Source organism: Pristiophorus japonicus, chromosome 15 (genome assembly GCF_044704955.1).
Source record: "Pristiophorus japonicus isolate sPriJap1 chromosome 15, sPriJap1.hap1, whole genome shotgun sequence".
Lineage (NCBI taxonomy): Eukaryota > Metazoa > Chordata > Chondrichthyes > Pristiophoridae > Pristiophorus > Pristiophorus japonicus.
This window is the reverse complement of record NC_091991.1, coordinates 78,304,265-78,328,855: the sequence shown is the minus strand read 5'-3', so window position 1 is coordinate 78,328,855 and position 24,591 is coordinate 78,304,265. Positions and strand designations below refer to the sequence as shown.

The 24,591-nt window shown below is 42.8% G+C and overlaps 1 protein-coding gene across 1 annotated transcript; it reads right to left on the bottom strand.

Moving 5' to 3' along the window:
- Nucleotides 1-1,932: 1,932 nt before the first annotated feature.
- On the bottom strand, nt 1,933-20,553 carry prickle1b (prickle homolog 1b). The gene is made up of 7 exons (XM_070901683.1): nt 20,373-20,553; nt 14,861-14,974; nt 12,242-12,379; nt 9,164-9,367; nt 6,624-6,810; nt 4,662-5,528; nt 1,933-3,430 (listed from the first exon to the last, which is right to left on the bottom strand). The coding sequence occupies exons 1-7, from the start codon at nt 20,502-20,504 to the stop codon at nt 2,577-2,579; spliced, it is 2,496 nt and encodes an 831-aa protein (XP_070757784.1). The 5' UTR covers nt 20,505-20,553; the 3' UTR covers nt 1,933-2,576.
- Nucleotides 20,554-24,591: the final 4,038 nt, after the last annotated feature.

Genomic DNA, 24,591 nt, shown 5'->3' with positions numbered 1-24,591 from the left:
ATGACCGAAAATAAGCAATTTTAATAAGAGTGTCCTATCCTCCAGCTATGACGACCCTGATTTAAAATCACTGTAAATGACTTAAGAACTATACTGAACCATGTAATAGTTTCATTGGTGTGCACCAGTTTCTTAGCAAATTAAATATTTTTGATATGAAAAAACTTTTGAAACGTACCTACTACTTACTGCCTGTGTGCCTAATAAAACAAGTGCAATTTGAAAAGCCTTCCCTAATCAGCGCAATCGGTGGACTCATTTTTGACCTGGGGTGGGGCATGGCCAGTTTTCTGGGCAGGGCCTGATCCGGGCTAATTGAATCTTACACCAGCGTAAAAAAAAATCTCAGAAAAAACAGGTGGTTTTCGGCGTAACTCGCGTTTAAAATGCCCCGATCTTTTGCGCTGTTTCGGCCGATTCTACCAGGATTGTGCTGCTATCACTAAAGGTACAACGTCGCAAAGCTGACAACCTCTGGACCGAAACCATGCCGACTTCCGGATTTCGGACAAGAAAATCAAGTGCGTACATATGCATGCTACCCAGACAAAGTAATGGTGGCATGGGTCAGGCCGGGTCGAGGGTCATTTGGCAAGGCTTGGATTGTTCGCACGCCATTTAAAGCACAGCGGCAAAACCAATAACTTGTCTGGCCCACCGGTTTTTGGACAATAATTCAGGATTTTATTTTACTGAATAGGAAATGGGATTTTCTCAAAAAAGGTCCAGTTTTCTGACAATTCCGATTTTCGGACAGTCAGATGAGAGACGTACCTGTAGTGGAAACTCTATCCCATAATCTTCTATACCTAATATGAAAAATTATAAATAGATAGAATCAGATATAGATGTAAAATGATTCTTCACTCAGCATTAAGGATGCTTAGGCCTGATTGCTCCCACCCTCTTATATGCCATACCCCTCAGAAGGGCTGCAACTGACTGCTTGAGTAATGAGATGTTCCATTCACTGTCCTTATGGCTGCTGATTTAAATTATACAATTAGTTCTGAATTACTGTAGTGTTTAATTTTGGACCTTTACCAACTGGAAATGCACATGACCTTCAGTAAGCATCAAGGCGGAAGAGACTAATCTCACCAGTCTTTGCTGTTTTTAAACTGCAATCCCAGAAAATTAAACAACATTAGTCTAACCCACTGTGCCACACCAAGTCTCCATTCCTTATCTTTGGGGGAAAATATATAGACAGTAGTCACAATGCAATTTGTCCATTGAATTGGACAACCTACAGTCTATCAGTTCCAATTAGAAACTGTTTGTTTTCCCCACCCAAGTAATGAGAATACAACAACAGGAAGTACGCTGTTATCAACAAAGGTTTTTTTAAAAATTAAAAATGATTGTGGAAGATTCCCTGGGTTCTGGGTTTCTGCATGGAGTGCCACATCTAGCAATTATAAAAATCATATGCAGGTCCACTTCACAGCTATTTATTTATTGAATGTAATGCATTTTAGTGAAACAAAGCAGATTATTTTACAATAACCTTTTTTTTATTCATCCACATGTTGCAGTTTTTACATTTATACATCAGCTTGATACTTCTTTACACTATGATTCACAATGAGCTCTTGTAACATAGCACGGGCTCCAGGTGCTCTCACGAAACCGGGAACAGAGAAGGAGTAGTTTAATACCACTGCACACAAAGATCCCTAACAGGAATTGAACTAAAAAAGGAGCAGGGGAAAGCTGTTTGCCGCATATAGAAGAAGCATTAACTGCTATACATCCTAAAAACAAAATGCTGAATCGTTACTTAACAAAAGGGTCATTAAGAGAATTAATCTATTGCTGCCAATCACTTCATTACATCTATTTCTTACAACCAAACATAAATGACTTTTTTTGTAATTCAGGGATATATATAAAAATATCAGTTTCTTAATCTGAACTTTACAATATATACATTATTTGCACTGTTAAATTATGATTAAGTTTAGTTGCTAAATGCTACATTATAAATACCAACATTTTTCTTTGAAATTACAGACTGCAGCTACTTTAATGCTTGTAATATTAGAATGGGGGCGAAGCAGACACACCAATATACTCCAGCCTGACCTTTATTTTGCCCCTTTGGTCATTTAGCCCCTTTTGTTTTGCCTTTACAAACTCATTGCAAATACTTTACTGTAAGTGGACATTTAAGACCATAACAACATGAAGCACCAAGTAAGACATATTAAAAGGTTACAAAGTTAAAAGCATTTTACTGATGAAACCACTTAAAGCTTTCTCAAAGTGTAAACCTGAAGAAGTTCTGTGTTGCACTAGATGGCCAAAGAACTGCAGGCTGGTAGCCCATGAAAATACAGAAACAAAGTACTGCCACAATAGTACGTTTATCCACAAGTGTCGTTGTCAGTCTTTCCTGGATTTAAAGTAGACTTGTAGAATTCTCGCCACCAACAACCTTATCGCTGGGTAATCTTGAGCTCCAAATTAATTTACAGGTTGCTTCCACCAGACATTTTAGTTAACACCATTTGAATTCACAGGGTAGTAAGCGAGAAAAGCTCCTTGCAGATTTGGTCCGTGCCAATTCTGCTCTAGGAAATTATACAATTTTTCCCTTTGTGCCCCTTTTTCTTTTTGGGTTTGATGGTCCGTGGTCCAACACTGGCAGCTGGCAGCACCGATGACGGCCCTGTAAGATCATCTGTATAATACTGGTATCTTTGGGCCCTGGGCTGTGGGATAGGTTGCCCAAGGAAATAGCCTTCTTCTTCTGAATCGGAGGATGAAGAGGAGCATGTTGAGCACCAGGAGTCATCGTCGTCCACGTACAAGCCAAGAAATTTGTCTACTACCTGGTTCTGTAGTGCATAGTCTGGGTTATGACTGTAGTGCCCATACATTTCCTGGCTTTGGATGTATGCTTGCCTTTCGCGAGAGACTTTGGCCTGGAATAATTTGTCACAGTCTTCTGGGGAATAGAGACGAGGCCTCTCTCTCAGACACCTCCTTTCTGTGGCGAGATGGAGGGCGTTATCAGAACGGGATTTCCTGCTCCTGCGGCGCCGATGGTGGTGCCGATTACCGAGTCCCTCAAAATTGTACGCCCGCCGACGAGTTCTTTCGCTCATTGGAGGTTGCCGAATTTCTATCTCCTCATAGTTCCCATTGTCAACGACGTCATCAGAAAACTTAACTTGCTGTGGCCTTGACTGGGACTTTGATCTTCTCAGCATTGGGTTGTAGAGCGGCTTTTGCTTTTCCTCTGGTGTCACGACCTGGCAGAGTTCGGACGTCAAACTCTTGAGGGATTCTGTGCTGTGGTGACGCATGGAGGAGTTCATGGTTCCCATGTTACTCATTTTTTCACAGTCATTCTCCATTTCTTGGAAATCCTGTAGAGCGAACATGGATGACCTTTGCTGGCTGTCTCCATCTACAGAAGCCCCTACAGAAAAGGAATAGGGAAAATAAAATAATCTGTAACATTACCTGGCAATGTTAATTATTTACTACCGCGATGGACTAAAATACAGCTTAATTAAAGAATTGGTTTTAAATTCATCCCAAGAATTATAGTTTCTCCCCGCCCCCAAACTACCACAAATAAACCCGCTCTGACACATCATCTACCCGGTTAGGCCACTGATATTGCCATCGCATTGTAACCACAAAATCTGCTGGAATCGGAGCATGCGGATTAAAACTATAGTTTCCACGGTGTTAATTGAAGCTAATTAGCATCACAGAAGAGTGCTAGACCCAATGAGAGAGAAACTTTGAAGGCCCATCACAACGTGGTGGAACTGTACACGACAATACAACATATCCTCAGCGTACAAGCCAAGAAATTTGCCTGCTACTTGGTTCTGTACTGCACATCACTCCTCTATAAACCCAAGCACATACAAGACTCTGCTGCCCGTATCCTAACTCGCATCAAGTTCCGTTCACCCATCACTTCTGTGCTTGCTGACCTACATTGGCTCCCAGTCCCCGAACACCTTTATTTTAAAATTCTCACCCTCATGTTCCAATCCCTCCATGGCCTCGCCCCCGCCTATCCAGCTCCACAACCCTCCAGAGATCTCTGCGCTACTCCAATTCTGGCCTCCTGTGCATCTCGGACTTCCTCAGTCAAGCCATTGGCTGTCGTGCCTTCAGCTGCCTAGGCCCCAAGCTTCTGTAATCCTCTTATTAAACCTCTCCCCATCCCCACCTCTCTCTCCATCTTTACGACACTCCTTGGAACCTACCTCTTTAGCCAAGCTGTCTGATTACACCCCTGTGAAGCACCTTATTGGGACATTTTACTAGGTTAAAAGGTGCTATATAAATGCAAGTTATTGTTGTCATTGTGTCGATCAAACACCTTTTTTACCCACCAAGAGCAAGGGAATGGTGCGTGAGATATTTATGGGATTCTGTACACTCAGATGTTGCATCATTGTTGAACATAAGACAGTGAAAAGCCTGTAAATAAATTACATTTCACTTTCCAGCTAATTCTTTTTATTGCCCGTTGGCTACAATTTCCTGTAATTTAAAAATAATCTCTCCGAAAGATAGTAACTTTGTTGGAAATAATTCCTAAAATTAATGTGCGAGTTCATTTTCCAAAATGAAAAACACTGGTGTAACTGTTGATCCAGCTGATGAATGCTTTCAGTGTTTAATACCTGTGATATTGGACAGGGCCAAGGAATCCACAGAATCTCCAACACTTTGTTCCGCTGGCTTTAAGTCATTAGTCAGGCATTCCAGCGAGTCTTCGTACCACGGGTTTTGGTCGTGTTTGTAGCCCACAGCGCCGTGTTCGATGTCCAGCTCTTGAATCTTTCTACTGCTGGCAGGTCCCGGATGGCTCCCATAGGCCGAATCTCCCAGATTGTCTTGGGATTGTGCCCAATACATGTTGGATTCATATTTCTTGCTCACCAAGCCTTGACTGTTGTGGCCACTCAGCTCCAATTTACTTTTGGCTTCACTGTCCGATATCCAGTGCTCGCACTGCCTGCTGTCTTCATTGGACTGCTGAAAGATTCCCCGGTCCCCAAATTTAAGCAGCAGCTGAGTCATGTAGTCGTCGTGCTCGGCCCATTCCTCGTGTTCCTCTGCTGCGTCCGGCTCCATCCGGCCCTTCCAGAAGAGATCGTTGCCCAGACTGGCAGCCTGGCTGGAGAGGCTGAGGGCATCCATCTGCTGAGAAAGGGGGTCATCCCCCCTGCCCGAGAAATCGGGGCATTTGTAATTTATGGCAGGGGATAGTAGCAGCGACTGCCTGCACTGATCTGCGGACTTGCTGCTCTTTCCCATTCGTACGCTTCTCCTGGACTCCCTTGAGCGCGCAGACTGGAAGGCGGAGTCTGAGGAGTCGGAGGCATGTATGTCTTCGCCCAGGCTGCAGGCTTTCGAGCAGAAAATTTGTCCTTGTTTTGGGAGGAAGGGGCATCCCAGAAGCGAAGTCCTGCACTGAGCACAGCAAAAGCATGTGTCGGTGGCATGCCAATGCTGTCCATCATACGTCATCTGTGCGTGATCGACCCCTGCGTTTAAAAACAAATACTTCACATAAACAAAAGCAACGAGCAGTGAGACATTATTTGATTTACTTGTAGCCTGCGTGTGTTTCACTTCTAATGTATGTGAGGAAGGGTATCCACATACAGAGCATATTATTGACCGATAGAAACAAGTAGCACTCCATGGGGTAGAAATTAGTCTGGGCCCCGTTTACCGTTGCAGACTCGATACTACGCGAACTTTGGGTCTCATCTAAATATTCCGCACGAGCTGCCAGTGCCTGTGCAATGCCGCCCTTCAGGAGGATTAAATTCTGGGCCGCTTACATTGGTATGGCCCTTGGGTAATTCCTGGGTGCAGAGAGGGACAAATCGCAGCCAGCAGGAGTACTGTGCAGCTCGGAGGAAGACTCCACAGTCTCCTGGCTCCACAGTAAAGCAAGTTTTTAAAAAAAAAGTTTCCCTGTTCGTTGGCAGCAGCTCGTTAGGCTGCAACAATCTCCTGAAGGCCGGGTGCCTGCTCCACTCAGTGCTGACTAATGTCTCCGAGGTGTCCTTAAACAAGTGTTCGCCCCCTCACTATCACATTCAAGGAGCCTACCGCTGGTGTTAAGCGTTCACGTGGGACGTCGAAGAAAAGAGCCCCACGATTTAGCAGTATGACCAATGCCTGCCCAGATTGGGAGATAGCCGTCCCACTGCTAAATTGGTACGCTTTGTGCCTGTTTTACACCCATAACGCACACTAATTTCTACATTGCTGAAGCCATCCTATGCAACTGAAGCTGAGCCACTGGCCGGTGTAAGGACTATGACACAACCAAAGCTTGGCTTCTGGTCATTTTATTGCCTTCTGACAACCATCCACAAATGTAAGGAAGAAAGTGTTCATGTACAAAAGATGCACATGTTTCTCATTTGCTGGACTGATGTCTGTGATATTGCTTCACCTAAGCTTGTTCGTTATCAGTTGTTTAAACAAAATTCGAAACATAGGCTAAAGTTTACAAATCAAACAAATACTAGGAATAATGTGTGGCTATCCTTTTAAAAAATTGCAATTCTGGGTTTTCAAACTGCAGCTTGGGCATTAGATAAGAAAATGAATACTGGATTTACCTATATGATCGCCGCACGCTTCACAATATTCTGCGTATAGACTCTCGAAGCAGTTACAACAGTATGGGCGCCCATCCTTCATAATATACCTCTGTCCACCCAGGATAGTTTCACACTCAAAACAGCAGAAGTGCTTCATGTGCCAGTGACGGCCTTCAGCCTCTGTGCATTCATCGGCAAAAATAATCTGAAATTCCAGAAGAACGCTTTGTTAGGCAAGTGTCCAAATCTCTTAGGTGCCTCTCGGATCTCTGCAGTTCATATTTAAACTGTAATGTAAATAAATATTCTGTTTTTTAAGAAAAAAACCAGACAGTGGCTCTTTTGTAGGTTCTTAGCAACTAGATTAAGAATGCATAAAAATTTGACTAACTTCTAGCTAAATATTAGTCAGAGGACACAACAGTACAGTATTCTGCTCGATCACACACTTAAATCACATCTAGGATTTAGTGACCACTAGTCCATATCTGCAACTCTGTAAAACAGTTATTGGTGGATTGTCCTACGAGGTCTGTTACTCTAAGCCTGGCCTCTTGTGCATCCCGATTACCATAAAATCGTTTTTTTCCCCCACATTCATCTGGAGTACACTGAGCATAAACTATATTATGCTTGAACATAGTGCCTTGTTTTGAATTGCTATTGACAATTAATCACTTTTTGTTTGGGTTGGAGTACTATTGTAGACAAATGCAGCAGCAAGTCTGGGCCAGCAACGTCCTACAAACAGCAATGCGATGAATGACCAGTTCTTGTTTTCTCTGTGGTATTGACAGAGAGCAATGTTTGACCATGACAGCAGCAGCACTCCCTCTTCTCATGTTTTATAAGAACATAAGAAATAGGAGCAGGAGTAGGCCATATGTCCCCTCGAGCCTGCTCCGCCATTCAATAAGATCATGGCTGACCCACACGAACTGTCAAATAAGATAGAGCTTCACAAAGCCGGCATGTCCTTTCCTACGAGCTACTGACATGCAGGTCTCTCACAGTTGGAGGCCGGCGCCAGAGTAAACTTGCCCGATTTGCCATGGTTGGCGGCCAAGGTTTATTGCTGAAAACCTCAAATGGTGCTATCGGTTACTGGAAACCGAGAATTCCAATAACCTGTTGTATCAAAAGGACGTGAAGTGCAATTGTAGAGTTGGCCCAATATTCTTTGGGAGGTTTCAGGTTTTAGATCATTTTCCCTTGGAAGGCCAGAAATACTATTTCCCTCCCCCCTCAGCTACTGCAGACAATGTGTAGCTGAGCCATACAAATCTGTAAGGTCTCAGGTTCAAACCCCGCTGCTCGAGTGGGGGAAGGTGCTATGGTAGCCGTCAGCACCCATGGATTAGGGAGAGGCAACCAACCAACAGTCTCGATCGTCGTCTCCTGACTCCTGCTGACTTTTCTTGTGGCAGGCGACATCATTGTTCAGTCCAATCCCACCCTCGCCCAATTGGAGTAGCTGAATAAGCATCAGGCGTAGGAAGCCTAAGCTAATTATTTTTACCCTCTCCTTGACTGATGGGCATTGGTGCCAATTGTATTACTGCTCCTGATAAGATGGGTAAGTGTAGTGCAGACAAGAGACTGATTCTGACATGTCCTTATGCAGAATGACTCAACGACTAGTGGATAAACTCACTGAGCACGCACCACCCACCCCCCCCCCACCCGATTTACATTCAACTACTTAATCCTACTATTAGTGCTTTTAATTAAAAGGCTTGTAGCCAATACTCAGTAGAAATTTTGTGCGTAGACATGAACAGTGTTTAGAGTTGAAGATTGAGCGTTTACAGTAAGCCTGTGGGAATTAATTGTTTTTCCAGTGCTGCAGTGGGAAATCACGTGTGGTCTCACTGAAATACATTGTGCTTGAGGGGTCTGCAGAACCCCAGAACTATTCCTGCTGGCAGATTACCATCTCCGCCATCCCTGGAATCTGAAACCCTGACCACAAGAATCTAAATCAGTCTTCCTACAGTTTCAGCAGTGTCTCAGTGGTAGCACTCTTGCCTCGGTCAGGAGGTCACCGGTTCAAGCCCCACTCCTGAGACTTGAGCACAAAAATCTAGGATGACACTGAAGGAGTGCTGCACTGTCGGAGGTGCAGAGTTTAGATAAGATGTTAAAATGAGGCCCCATCTGTCCTCTGAGTTTCCATCACAATATTCAAAGGGAGCTCTCCCGGTATCCCAGCCCAATATTCATCCCTCAACCAATATCACTAACACAGATTATCTGATCATTATCACATTGCTGCTTATGGGAGCTTGCTATGCGCAAACTAGCTGCCACATTTCCTACTTTGCAACAATGACTACACTTCAAAAGTCCTTCATTGGTTGTAAAATGCTATGGGTTGTCGTGAAAGGCGCTATATGAATGCAGATTGTTTCTTGCATGCTGTGACAGCGGCCCACCTTAAATGTCACATATTCACCCCCCCCCCCCCAGTCATTATGGAAAGAGGGCGGCTTCGAAGAAGGACAGCCATTGAGCACTAAATTGTCACTTCAGTAATTCGGTTCTATAAATCATCTCACCTCATCGCAGGCAGAGCAGCGGGGTTTCAAAAGCTCGGCGTGATGTCTGCCGCAGTGGATTTTCCCGTCTTGGTAAAAGTAGATGAGATCGACGAGGAGCTCCTGGCAGGTTGAGCAGACAAAGCACGCTGGGTGCCAGCAAACAGCAGAGCCAGCCCTGGAAACAAATATTGCGACCTCACCTCCACTTATCTTCTCCTCGCACTGGAAGATACAATGGTGGGGGGGGAGATTAGAAATTGCATTGCTTGTCGTGCTCCTGCAACATTACATTTGATGCCCAGACTTAATGATCTCAGAAGATTTATTTGGAGCCAAAAATGAAAGCGGACACTGTGAAATGTATTTGCTTCATGGGTCCTTTGCTTAAGAATTCATAGCAACACATTGCTATTAAGAACGAGTTGTTTTATTAGCAAATGGTTTAACAAATCACACTACACATTACCAGTTCATCCACCAGGCTCACAACCACCTGCCTCATCATGGACACCCTGAACCTAACTGGCTGGGGTTTTATTGAGTCTTGTGAACATCACATGACTGGTTAGCTCTACAACTATTTTGTTGAAGACAATAAACAAGTGCTCCTCATTCAAGTGCCCCCTTGTTTTTTTTTTTTTTTTTTTTTGTTTTTTTTTTTTTGAGGGCACCAAAAACACAAATTAACAATTTAACATAAAGGGTAACTTTGTCAAATCAAATAAATCAAATTGAAATTATGTTCCCAGTTGAAATTATGCACTCCAGTCCCTCCAGTGCCCACCTCTGGTGGAATGGCTAGCTCTACAACTATTTCACAAACCTGTGAGCATCCTCACAGGTGCGTACATTACACACTGTAACAAGTGGACCAAGATAAGCACACAACATGGTTCGCCCAGAGTCACATCAGCAATCTTACCAGAATGTTTCTGTTATCACAGTGGTTTCAACAAGGCCAGTCAATTATCTGTGGTTTAGATTTTTTTGCAAGCATCAAGTGTTTCACACCAAAAATCAACAATCTTTAAAGCCCACGAAACAGTGCCCACAGTTACCAATACCTCTTCTTCACATCTGCAGCTTTAAAGAATCATAACCAAACACCGCCCACCACCCCCACCCCAAAATTCTTCTCTGGTGTTCAAAGGTCCTACAGGCAAACACTAGCCCTCAATATGGCCCATTTCTGTACAAGGTTTTGGAGAGATGAGTAGTCTAAAACAGCACAACAGGAAGAATGCCCACACTGCAGGTTTTCTCCTCGATTACAGACATTGGGCCTGGTATGTGGAAGTCTAGTGTCAGGCTGCATTCCTGCAACAGTCATGAACAGCCTTCTCTGATCTCTCTCAAGAGCAGCTGGGGTAGGAAAATTGTCAGGTTAGTGACGCACATAGTGCAATTCTGTTTGAAACCAAATGAAGATGACAGGCATGTCAATCCCAGAATGACTATTCTCCTTTTAAGCAGTAAAAGAATGCTGAAGTACATGTCTTGCATGTTACTAATTAGTAAATCGAATTTAACTCTTACTTGACTTCAATCATTCTTTTAATTTGAAAAAAAGTCCCCCGTGTGTGGGATTTGATGTACGTTATTAAATCCCTCATTCATGTATTAGCGGTATTGTACATGTTTATGAACTACCTATTAAACTGCTGTTGCGTGAAAGGAATAATAGTCGATTATACCAGTTAAGTTTGCGCAAGCCATGTAATGCTCAGTACCTGTATTTTAATACCAATTGTGAGAATGAAGCAAGTTGCTGGGTGCTTTCATTGAATTTGCTTCCCACAGTGAACGCAATTCTATTTTTCTGCCAATGTTCTCTCCTGAAGGTGATGCCTCCTTGCTGGGATATGGATTTACAGTTGCCTGTGGCAGTTCAATACCTTGTGTCAAGTGACCATTATTCTTGTGTGCATAGCTATTCAGCCATAGGGACCATTGCAGACGAGCCTAATTCTGTCCTCGCCAGATTTCTGTTCACCCCGCTCCACCATTCCCTAACTCAGGGACACGATTCTAGCATTTCAGTTGAGATCAGATAACTCAGCAATGATCGTAGAGTGAACCTTGCATGCTCTTGTCCCTATGGCTCAGCTACTCACTGGGTGAGTATGTCAGTCCCACTGGTAGGCTCAATAATGAACCTTCGCTGTTGCAATACAACAACGTGTATTTATGTAGCGCCTTTAATGTTGTAAAATGTCCCAAGGTGCTTCACAGGAGCGGCATAATTTTAAACTCAATTTAACAAGGAGAAATTTGGGCAGATGAAAGAGGAAGGTTTTAAGGAGCATCTTAAACAAAAGAGGCCCGGAGAGGTTTAGGCAGGGAACTCTAGCTTGGGGCCTTGGCAACTGAAGCGATTCCAATCAGGGATGCTCAAGAGGACAGAATTAGAGGATCACAGATATCACGGGGATTATGGGGCTGAAAGTAATTAGAGATAGGGAGGGGGCGAGACCATGGAGGGATTTGAAAACAAGAATTTTTAAATCGAGGCATTGCTTAACCAGGATTCAATGTAGGTCAGCGAGCACAGGGGTGATGGGGACTTGGTGCGAATTAGGACAAGGCCTGATGAGTTTTGGATCACCTCTGGTTTACGCAAGGTAGAACTTGGGAGGCCAACCAGGAGTGCGTTGGAATAGTCAAGTCTAAGGGTACCAAAGGCATGGATGAGGGTTTCAACAGCGGATGAGCTGAGGCAGGGGCGGAGACGGGCGATGTTAGAGGTGGAAATAGATGATTTTACAGTGTGAAAATTAAGTCATTTTATTTTATAGTACACTGCGTTTATTTTAGTTATGGATGTTCCCCACTGGAATAATTGGTAAAATCAATGCAAAACTGAGCCATACAAACCAGAAGGTGCCTAGTTGAGTGACAGTGGAGATGCTACAGCGATTGTGGGGAGAGGACAGGGTTGGGCTCAGCTGTGTTGCCTTCGAAGGTTGGAATGCCTGTCAACGTCAGGTTGATTGGCTCACAATGACCACTCGTGTTGGTTGGAACCATATCCAGCATGAATCGATGGCTTCAGCAAAGGAGAGAGAGAAAGTGAATATAGTAACTGCTTTCTTATACCTGATCGCAAGCTGTATGCATTACAGCTCTTGGTAGCTGTTTAATCGTTCCTCTTCCCAGTGCCTCTTTCTTCCTCTGGGCACTGAAGAGCTGCAACTCTTTCTTTTCTTCCTCGCTCAATGACTGACAGTAACGCACCTAAAAAATACATAAGTAACGTTTTATCTTCTTTCTGCAGCTGCCGATAACCTGTATCATTCTGAAGCACTTAACTCAGAAATGTAGTAATGGCCAGTCCTTCATGGTTCCCAGACTATTTGCGGACAAATCACATCATCATAAGGTTGAAAATATTAACTCGATTTTGAGAGCCACAATAGAGCCCAGTCTTCTCCCATCCATGAAGCCCTTATTTTACCCACTCTGTCTGATTTCGGCTTCCTCCTGTGCGCACACTCAATGCTCCAGCTCCCCTCCTTTGCCTCCCTTGAATTAGTGTTAAGGGTCACATCAGGAGTCACTTTTTCCAGCTCCGCACGCCCACCACTGTCAGCTCCACACTCTCCAATTCCTCCTTCCCAAGCCCCTCACCCTCCCCTTCCCAAGTCGGAGGCACAGTGAGGTGGTGCTACAGAATTGGAGGTTTTTTTTAAAAGCAGTGTACAGGATAACACAACAATGTGAAGTCACTTACCAACAGAATTTAAAAAAAAATTTTTTTTTTTTTTTTTTTCTAAGGGTACCTAGCCATTAATCTCCCCTGCGACCAAAATGTGGTTCAGAGACCTGCTTTCAGGCCTCCACCAGTGTGACTCGGAATTGTAAATCAGATGTGAAAGGATCTACCAACGACTCTCAAATTCCCCCTGTACTAATGTGCCTCACTCATCACTCCCCACAGTGGCATTGGTAAGACAGATGGAGAGCACAGTGGGTCGCCTCTGCTACTCTGTGGTATTCGATGCTGGTGTTCTATTAAGGTAGACCGTTCAATGATCAAATTTGTATCATCTTAAAACTCCCTCGATCACCTTGTGATTGTAAAAGTGCTACGGATCAGAACGTCCCAGGTTCAATCTCCAGTCCATGCAGAGTTAACTGCTCTCAGCCGCATGGCACCACAATTGGCCTCAGCACCCTGGGCTGGAGAGGCAGGGTTCCCAGTCCTGATCTCCATCCTGTGACTCTTGGCGACAGTGGCCAAGTAAGGACAGGATCGCCTCTCATGCCCCCTACAGTTCACTAAGCCCACCAATACCCAATGTCTAAATCTAAACTCACACGTGAGGAATGGCCCACCTACACAAGGTAGCAGTCGGCTCTTAGTGGCATCGGAACCACATCCTGACAGGACAGCACGGCACAGGACAGGAGGAAACATTGTACAAATGAAATATCCATTTTTTGTGGGGGATGGGGGGGGGGGGGGGGAGAAAGAGGAAGTACTTAGTTCCATTGGAAAAAAAAATTTACAAAATAATTTATTCTTGAAATAAAAGTTTACATCGGGTTGCTGTGTGCTAGTGCCATCTTAAACCTAGCAGGAACGTTTCCTCCGATCACAACGTCTAATAAACCTGTTCCTTTATGAAAGAGACTGTGGACAGAGGAAATCTTCCCACTATTGTTTACAAAGCTAACACAAAGCAACTAGGGGTAACCTTATCTCGTTTCTACTAGACCATGTGTGTTTTTACAAATCAGTAAATAAAGGCCTTGTTGTGACAATGCTTACAATTTTATATACAGTATTAATACTACTAGGGTGTTGCTGACACACAGTAGATTAAGTTACTAATGCAAATGCCTACTTAAAAATTCGGTATGAATGGAAAATACATGCGATGGTATTAGCTCAACGGCGGCTTCTGATTAAAGTGGGACACACGAGCTGTGAATGCGCTTTTCAAAATGTTAACTGCGCTAATGCGGGCGGCTAGACATGAGCTGGATTTAAAAAAAAAGGCAAAGAGGCCCAACCAAAAGACACTTAAATGACTAAAGAAGAAGGACTTTAAATAAAAAGGGATAATTGTTAGCAGCACTTTACAACTTAAGCCCCCTGCCAGAAAGCACATTTCTGTTTTACTACAGGGCCTTTTGTAATTGTGAAATGTGGACAGGATTAAAACATGAGCTGCGGCTTATTTATTCTGGAAAGGGCCCTCCTCGCCTACAACAAGTACATAGGAACACAATGCCCCCTTCAAGTCGCAGCATCTCACTGTTACAAAGCATCCAGTTTCTCCTTCCTCCACCCCACCCTCTCCTCCCTGTAGTAAAGTAATGCTCGGAATTTTAGGCACATGATGACAGTTCGAGGGCAGCAACAAACAGCATAAAAGCGACTAATGTCAAGAAAGCAAGGCTAAATACAACAAACATAACACGAGGGGGAAGGCGACGCTCTAACAAAAGCACAAGGGATGTTTGCTTCAGAGCAAATAGTTAAACAATTCAGCATGTGCGGGACATAGTAATTGCAGGCTTTAGGGATTGGATACCATTCCTATGACAGTTTAAAACTTTTTACACAAAAATCTGGGTCGCCACGACAGACAGGAAAGGCAGGGAAGGGATTTTGCTTTCCTCGCTCCTGTCTGTAATGGGCCTATAAATACCGAACACCTGGTGTGCCCGAGTGGGCCGTGTGTGTGTTTTTTAATGATTTTTTTTAACCTCATTATCGTGGGGTGGTAGTTGGTACAGGAGCTGCTTAATCCGGTGCTTCTCTCCTGGGCTGTTAACATAAGGGACCTTCTCTTCTGGCAGACACGAGAAATATAGCTGGACCTATAGTTGGGGTCAAAAAAGGAGAATAAATACACAACTGAAAACTCAAAAAAAAGTCAGCCCAACAGAGCAATGTCACAATACAAAATGGTCCATTCATTATATCTCACTATCTACAGATCCCATCAGTTGCTGCCATTGGTCACACATCAGACACTAAGCATTCTCATAAAGCAACTTCCCAACGCACCTAGTTATTGACTTTTTTAAAAAAAACAGGGATTTACAGTTTATGGGATTGGTGTGATGTTGTACTGAACAGGAGCCTGACAGGATTTATGTTCTTTTGACCATTACAAGGACCAGGGATCACTGAAGTCAGCAAAATTGGATTGCTTCTGATATGACCAGTGCCCAACAGCTGTGGAGCTGCCATTCTGGAATGCAATTTGCAGTGACAATTAGGTGATCATAAATTATGTACGTTTAATGTAGTTATTACCCCAGCCTGCCCCTTCAAAAGCTGTTTGGCACAGCAGTGAACATTCCACATTTCTGTCAGCAATTACCCAAGATAACGTGTGAAGTTGCCCAGAAAACAACCACTGCACACAAACCCAAGTTTGTCCCACAGGCTGCACGGACTCAGTCGACTTAAAAGGGAAAAGTGTGTTCGGTTTTCTGATCCCCCACAGGCAAAGCTCATCCAAGCAAGTTGACTTCATTGCTTCCATGTGTGTTTCTGGGATGTGGCTGAAGGAAATTTCTTCCAGCCTTGGGTTCCAGCCATCATTTTACTAGACACCAGGCTCGCTGACTGTACAGCCACTAATTTATTACAGTAAAGCATCTGGCGTGGGGCTATTCTAATCAAAGGTAATGGCTGGTAATTGGAAATAATTATTTGCAGGTCAAATGAGAGACTAGCCATAAAATGGGGCACTATAGTCGAACACCTCCCAACTGGGGGTCTCCAAACTGACTCTTGTGCAGGAAAATTAAGGAGATACCTCCTACACAGGATCAAAAGTCAGCGGCACGCCGCTGGGAGAAGGGAGTGGGTTAGAGAGGAAGTTAATCTAAACAGGCTGAGGATGGTACGATTATTTCCCCGTCAGTTTTAAATGGGATTGTTCTTATTCTCGACCTTTAACCCAGAGGGAGCCGACAACATTACTTCTTGATATTTCTTGCCCTGGCACAAAATGTATTATTTCCCATAGCTTCTGTGGGACATTCCTTCATTTTGGGGTCTATGTTAGGAGTACAGTTCACATGAGTTAATGAGATCATGCTTAATGAGGAAATTCTTTTATATCAGGGAGCTTTTTTCTCTCTCACATTTCAATCAATTCCCAACAGACAACATATTTTGAGTAGAACTTATGAACAAACGCACACGTCTATATAAGTATTAACCACAAGTTAATGAACAATTACTGCTAATGCAGCATCACTGAAGGGTAACTCATAAATCTTCAACAGATGAACACGTTGAGCCTCCGCACTTAATGGAGGTGATCTGATATGGGACCATTGATTTCAACTGGGGCACCTCGAATTAATAGGCTTCAGCTGTACTAATAGAGAGCATGATGTTCATGGAAGGACAATCTGCACGCAGGCATGTGGGAGGAAGGATGACAAATGAGGCTGAGGGGGATGGACTGAACAGTTTTGTATAAAGTTGGCAAGCAGTTCTTTTGTTAGAAAAATTTAACCTTTTAAAATCTTAATGCTATAAAAAGTTACCCGAATCTGCATCTACACTGTCAAACAAACTTTCTCAAATAATAAAAAGATGCATGTATTTCATTAAGAACTGCATAGATATACCACATATAGAACACAAGAACATAGAATTAGGTAGGAACAGGAGTAGGCCATTCGGCCCCTCGAACCTGCACCGCCATTCAAATAAGATCATGGCTGATCTTCGACCTCAACTCCACTTTCCCACCCTATCCCCATATCCCATTCATTCCCTCATTGTCCAAAAAGGTGGGAGTCTATAAAAAGGTACTGTTACACTGAGGTGCTTGCAGAATATCAATTCTTGATATCTGTGATATATCCAATCGCAGTTTTCTCCCCCGGGCGCTCTTTATAAATGTACCGCGCTGTCCCCAGCATTCCCATTAAGATCTACTTTTCATTCATTAACTAGCAATGGAATGCAGATCCGCACATAGCTCTAAATGGAAATACAAACTTTGGTGAATCGGACATTTGATACCGAGGAAGAATGCTAACGTGTATAAAACTTGTACATTCACAGAATCTATTCCTGCAGAGTGTATTAGGAATTTGTATCTGATACAGTTTAGAAAATGGGACTAGGTACTGAAAATTAACAAGAACTTGCATTTACACAGCACCTTTAATGTAGTAACATTCTTCAAGGCACAGCACAGGTGCATAAACGGACAAAAATTGACACTGAGTCAACAATGCAACATTAGGAAAGGTGAGTTAAGGCTTTGTCAAAGAGGTGGGAGGGGAGGGGAGGGGAGGGGAGGGGAGGGATAGAGATAGAGATAGAGATAGAGATAGAGATGCATATATATGGATGGAATTCCAAAGGCTTAGGGCCGAGGCAGCTGAATGAAATGCGGAATGGACAAGAGGCCAGAATTGGAGGAATGCAGAGTTTTGAGTGTTGTAGGGCTGGAGGAGGTACAGGAATGGGAAGGAGTGAGACCTTTGAGGGATTTAAACATGAGAATTTTTAATTCAAAGTGTACAACTTGGTGGCAGATTAGCCTGGTATAATGACCTACCGAGTTACCATTGGCCCATAAAGCATAGTACTGATGTACAATTCCTTAAATACTAGACTGACTTTTGATAGGAAACAAACCAACTATCGTCAAGTAAGTGTGCCAAGAGGAAAAGTCTAGGCCAGAGGAAGCATACTCCAGCATTGTGTAGGCAAGCTGTCAACTGGCTCAAGTAGAGAAGAATTTGCTACAAGAAACGTTGTCAGCAGAACTGTTCAGAATTGGCCACTTCTTCACTAGTTATAAATAAAATATGATGGAAACTTTCTTTAGTGAAGCGCCTTAGGACATTTTACAACATTAAAGGCGTAAATAAATACAAGATGGTGGTGTTGTAGTTGGGATGATATACCCAGAATAAATTGCATTACATTAAAATAAGTACATGAAAAAAAAATATGAATTTAATAATATGCTTTGTGAATTTTTGCATTGTCTCAATTTAAAAAAAAATCACCAGCAATTTGCTTTTTCCCTTTTGTGCTAAATTTTCTTCTCCAGTTACAGATGTTTGAGAACAAGGGAGGGGAATACTTCTCACAACTTCCAGAAGTGCTGCTCCTTGACTGAAAACTAACTATGTCCATTGAAGCATTCAGTGGACCAATTGAATACTGACAGTTTATCCAAACAAAATAAGATAGTGATTTGGAGTGATGTTTAGGCCTAGCGTATTCAATTGGTAACTTTTAGGTTTTGAGAATCTGACACAAGCTTTTTGATCTACTCGAGAATGAAAAATAACCTCCCTCTTTGAAGCACCTTGGAACATTTTACTATGTTAAAGGTGCTAAATAAATAAAAGTTGTTGTTGTTGTAGTAAACAGTTCCTTTTGCTGTGTGCGAACAAGATAAATTAAGAGTTGTCCTGTAATATAGTTAACTGAAAAGTCTCCTTAAAATCAATTGTCAGAATTGCTGCTGCTTGAATAGCTGATTGAGACCTAAGAGAAAAAGCAGCTTTTGGATAACCTATGACATTATTGTAATATTGATGTTTCATGGCTACAGTTTGAACTCGCCAGTGGAAATCTGCTAATCTGAAACACTTTAAAAGCTAACAAACTTGCTTAAAAGCAGCTACCTCCATTGTTGACCCTGCCAAATAAAAATCTTTGAAACACGTACCCAATCTTCAAACGCCACATTGCTCTGCAATAAGCCTTTATCAGTGCTTGTGTGTTTGATTAAGATTTTTAAAGAAGCTTACTTAAACTGAGAGTCCTTTTGCTGCCAGCAACATATCAATCTCACTTATGTGTTTAAGGATTTTATAGGATTACATTTCTGTGACAATAACGTTTTTTCCCACTTCCAAGCATTTTATTAAGTGCCGATTGTACTGTGTGACATTGTTTCATTAAATGGCAAGGCAGTCCCCTGAAAGGTTCACGGTGCAGTTTTAAGATGGGGCATGTCAACATACGTTGTTATTCAGAACCTGTCAATTAGTAAAAGGAACTTGCATCTAAAACAATCACTCCATTTTCAAAAGCAAAGGACCATTAATCCAGGTGCACCTTTACAATACATCAAAAATTCAACAGTGCCTCATTCTTCAAAGTTCATGCCCGATTATTGGACAATAAATTACTTTCAGAAAAGGTTAGCTGCGCGTGGTGCTTTTCAGTGTACTTCAACACCCTGTCTTTTCACATAAAGCATTCGTTTGAAACATTACCTTTAACAGAAGTCATTTGTTCCGCACAGATTAAGGAAAACCCAACGGGATATTTAAGGCCCCGGTTTTCATTGATGGGAAATGATGACTTTATTTCACTGGGTGCAAATACACTCCTTTCATTTGCTCAGGAGATTGTAACGGTATAATTTCCAACACACTCTACCATTATATCTTTAGCCCAGCCATTGAGAGAAAGCAACAACACACGTTAACACAACTGCCAACCTTTACCCCATGGAACAAACAGTGTGCACGGCAAGACTGTGCTCTGAAGGTTGGAATAAAAGTTGTTATTTTGAAAGATTATTTTCTTGGGCCTTTTGTCGGTGTATAATTATATATACACGATGTGTCAGAAATGTATTAAGCTAATTTTCTTAATGTTCTAACACTTGTCAAGAGAGAGATTTTAGCTATTAGTCTTAATTATGGCAAATGATCAAGCTTTAAAAATGCAGCGCATCTTTTAAAATGTTAATGATGATGACGCTTTTTTTTAATGCTGAAAAAGACTTAAAAAGATTTAAACAATTAAATTGTTGAGAGTAGCTCCGTTATCTCTTGTGATACAGTATTGGTACTCCCATTGATATTCAAAGCTCCCCTCTATCTGCACGCTTTTGCCTGTTCCCTCCTCGCCCACTGAATAGAGTATCATCAGCACGCTTTGTGTTTGGGAAATAAATAACTTGACATTGAGTTCTCTCCCATCAGACAACATGGAATAACAATGGTGGGTGGGGATCTGCTATGCAGAAGCTCTTGGGTTGGACCAGTCCTGGCTCCCTGAAAGGAGGGCAGTATTGAGCTAAAGATGTGTACGTAAAGAAGGGAATTCAAAAAATAAAAGGTTTAAGGAGATGATTTGGGGAGGGGGAGGAAGAGGACTTTTGTTTAGACGGGATATGACCAGAGGCTCTCTCACCTCCCTACATTATCAAATAGTCCTTGCAGAAATTATGCTTGGTATGTGAGAAAGGTTGGGCAGGCCTACCTGTTCTGGCTTTAGACCCGGAGGAACCCATGCATATTCTTCCAAAACACAGCCAGAATCATCATCCGATGTCGAGCTGCGCTGAAATCCAAAAGTCAGCTTGCTTACTTTTTGCTCCATTTCTAAAGCCATGATGCCACGAGATGGAGTCCAATGGGCAGCTATGATTCAGCACACAATGATTCTGTAAAGACATAAAGTACCTGCAGGTTAATAGATTGTAGATCGAGTTGGTGAAAATATATAGAATTGTTTGGCTGCAAACAGGCTCGATTCGTCTGTTAAGCAGAAATGGACACTCTTAGCATAGCTCTGATGACGGGTCATCGACCCGAAACGTTAATGCTGTTTCTCTCTCCAAAGATGCTGCCTGACTGGAGTATTTCCAGCATTTTCTGCTTTTATTCCAGATTCCAGCATCCACAATATTTTACTTTTGTATGGACACTCTTAGCACTTGGGAGTACTGGGTGGATATTTCCTGATTTATATGTGGTAGCAAACATGTACATTTACTCTGGAACTTAGTAAACCCACGTATTAAAATCCAAATTAAAAAATGAACTATTGTTCTCCAGTAGATAAATGCACTGCCTTGTATAGTAATGAATTATACAGTTGCAAGAGTTGAATATCTTGTAGAAAGACAGGGGAATCAGTCCCAGTCTCATTGTGGAACTGTTCGGCAACATTCGTCCTTTGGCCTTTGAAACTCTCAACACCCATCTCTTTGACCAAGCCTTTGGTCACCTCTCTGCTCCCCCACAATGGCTCGGCATCTATTCCATTCTTCCTCAGTAATGTACCTGGGGACCTTTTTATATGTTAAGTGCTCTATTTAAAATGTAAGTTGTTGTCATCAGCAAAGCAGGATTAGTGAAGCATTAGGCAGCAGAAACCTGTATCAAGCCCATTGATAGCTCAGTGCATTTTGCTCCAGTGAGTGGACATATGCTGTGCAATATTAACAAGGAACATGCCAAGGGGTTTGTATGAAATTCCTATTTCAGCTATTTTAATAAAGGCATCAATCTATTTATTTTAAATGGTTTAATGGCTCTGTTAAAATAGCGGACAGGGAAATCTCATGCAAACATGTTAACATGCTCCTTACTAATGCTGCAGTGTGATTGCAACTCCCAAGCCTTTCTGCATCCCTAACAAGCAGCAGGCTTTCATTTGTGAGGTTTGTGTAATTGTTACAATTTACTCCAGATGTACCCTGTTGATTTGCCATATAATATACCAAAAACAAGAAAAAAAAAACCTGGTTTGAGTTTCATTGTGATAATGGCTATATCCCATTGCACAAACCTGGAATAAATTGCCCTTTGGGCCGGTGTACTTGCCAATGAAATGGCCAAAAATGCTATCCTTAGCAAAAAAAAAGGTTCATACTGCCTCACCATTTTAGCAGTAATATCGTAGTTAAGGTATTAAAACTATACAGCAAACATTCAGAAAGCCAGCCTCCGCGAGTGCTTTTCTCATCCGTTTCAATGGGGAGGCAGACTGTCTTCTGGTACAGAAGCCCAAGTTATTACATCACTGTTTGTCAGCAGCAGTAACGAGAGGGCAGAAATCTAACACAATCACTTCAATGACGGGCAGCAATACCTAATTTCTGCAGGACAGCTGTCCTTTTGGGTGTTTGATTTGGTACTAACATTTTCTGTCACTGACCTTATCCGCACATATTTCACATCAAGCCCTTACAGTGGGCCTGTTAATGAGACATCCGAGATGAATTCTCTCGCTTACTTAGTTGCAAGCTCGAGTAGGATATTTTTAATACATTAATTTTTACTCCAAAGATTAGATAGATTATTTGGTTAGCTAACTGCTTGTTGTCTTCAGCACTAGGCCTGGTGCAAAAGGTTAGGCTGATTTATAAATCGAGTCAGTTATCACATGATGATGGTGGTTCTAACCTTGTGACATATCAGCAGATTTACTCAGCGGAACAAGCCTTTTCCTGACAATATTTGCGACTGAGGTTCTCACGGTTCGTCGTGTGAAGTAAATCTCTCAATTTCTCTCTCTTTTTTTTGAAAAAAAAGGCCCAGCAAAAATGTGTCCACATGTTCCTATAAATTGATCCCCGGGCTGATGAAGCTTCCCCAAACTACCTGAAGCATGTGAATGTTTAACTGCTGCAGAATGTCCCAAGATAGCCCACTGCTTGCCACAGTTGGGGGGCTTGCTTCTCAGCTGGCAGGGTAAATAGGATGTCCATTTAAGATGATGGGTTGTGCTGTTGCTCGCATCAAAGCGAGGGATTTTGACGCAGGCACATGGAACTCTTTTCCCACCCAATTTGAACCCAAGGGCACTCCGAGGTCAGTTATAACATAGTCAGATGCAGAGTAAAGCTCCCTCTATTCTGCCTCAGCATCACACAAACCCCCCCACAGAAAAACATCCTGAACGTTTCCCATAGTGCCCACCCCTTTACCTCTGGGTGAGTGCGATTACCAAACTAGTGCTAATTTCCTCCAAATTTCATGCTGCTGAATGCAGCGAGATTGCCTAAACAGGGCCTACACAGTTGTCAGAGAGGAGACGCTTATCCAGTCAGTCTGGGTGGGATTTGAACCCTGGTCCCAAAGGTGAAAGGGCTGTGTGCTTATCCACAATGTCGCCCCATCACAAAAAGACGTGCACTTGACTCTTGAATTGTGGCTTCTGCCTGTCAATTGTGGAGTGGGAGTGATGAAATGAGGGAGAATGAATCAGTGGCTGCCAAAGGGAAAACACTGTGGAGAAAAAAAGAACAATCTAACAAAGCTGTAGAACTGAACACAGGTTTAAGTATTCTCCTGCTGAGGTTCAGAGTTCACCAAGCAATGCACTCTGTGGCAGTTTCATTAACTGACACGCAAGTAAGACGACCATCACATGACACAGAAGATGAACAATAATTGTATTGGGAATTCCTTCCTGTGCTACTTTTTCTCCTCTCCTGAAGGGGCGAGTCCTGCTTGGGTGTACTTCCATGGGCACTGCCCTCTGGTATCTTGCCCAAGTGACCATATATGAACCTCAACAGTAACAGAAGCTATTCATCTAGGAGAGACCTTGTAGCCAGGCCCATTACAGATATCATACAGGTCCCACTTACTGGGCAGAGATCAAAACCCATCCTTAACCCAGGCTCAAATTGTAATGCTCCAACAGTGGCTATGGCAGAGATCAGTAAATTCAACCCAGAGCCGGGAATAAACCTAGAACCTGCCTAGTCTATATACCTGCCCGGCAGTGCACCAAGCAGTGTGTCTATTTAAAAAGGGAAAAACAATTGCAAATCTGTAACAGAAACAGAATATGTTGGAAATACACAGCAAGTCAGCCAGAATTCATAAATAGAAATAGTGGATTAAGATTTTGAGTCTAACCTTCAGAATATTTGCCCACTGATCCAATAGGACTTGCTGTACTACAACAACAACTTGTACAGTTCTTTTGATTTTTTGTATTTCATATTATTGGTCTAGGAGTGGTTACCAGCGGAGATCAGGAAAACACTGGGGGAAATCTCCCTGTAAACCCTTCTTACTGGGGTTCCTAAATGATCATTGCTCTGTGTGAGCCCAGCCAGTAAGAGTCGGGAGGGTATCTGACCACAGTGACAGTGGTGGTTGCCGGGGGGGGGGGGGGGTGGAATTACCCTCTGGATACAATCCCTATGGCGATGTACTTAACCTCCACTGATAGAAACATAGAAACATAGAAAATAGGTGCAGGAGTAGGCCATTCGGCCCTTCTAGCCTGCACCACCATTCAATGAGTTCATGGCTGAACATTCAACTTCAGTACCCCATTCCTGCTTTCTCGCCATACCCCTTGATCCCCCTAGTAGTAAGGACCTCATCTAACTCCTTTTTGAATATATTTAGTGAATTGGCCTCAACAACTTTCTGTGGTAGAGAATTCCACAGGTTCACCACTCTCTGGGTGAAGAAGTTCCTCCGCATCTCGGTCCTAAATGGCTTACCCCAGGGAGGCATGTCCAACCAGTTCCAAGTCCAGTCCTGAGGAAGGGCCTCATTATTTCTAGTGACCTGCTGTACTTTGCAATTTTTTTCTGTCTTCATTAGAGACCGTGTTAGTGGGCTAAAGCACTGTGACATGCAGCCACTCTAGAATCAGCAGATTTTATTATCCTCTTCCAACTTTTGTTGGAACTAGTCTTCTGTAACAAGACTGCAGAACCTCATCA

Bases quoted from the DNA above. Each gene is read 5' to 3' on its own strand.
- prickle1b (XM_070901683.1), bottom strand. From the start codon at position 20,504: ATGGCTTTAGAAATGGAGCAAAAAGTAAGCAAGCTGACTTTTGGATTT. The intron at 12,380-14,860 runs GTTAAAAAAAAT...TGTATTTTTTAG, and splicing joins TACCACCCCACGATAATGAG to GTGCGTTACTGTCAGTCATT. The intron at 9,368-12,241 runs GTATAAGAAAGC...TGTATCTTCCAG, and splicing joins TGCATACAGCTTGCGATCAG to TGCGAGGAGAAGATAAGTGG.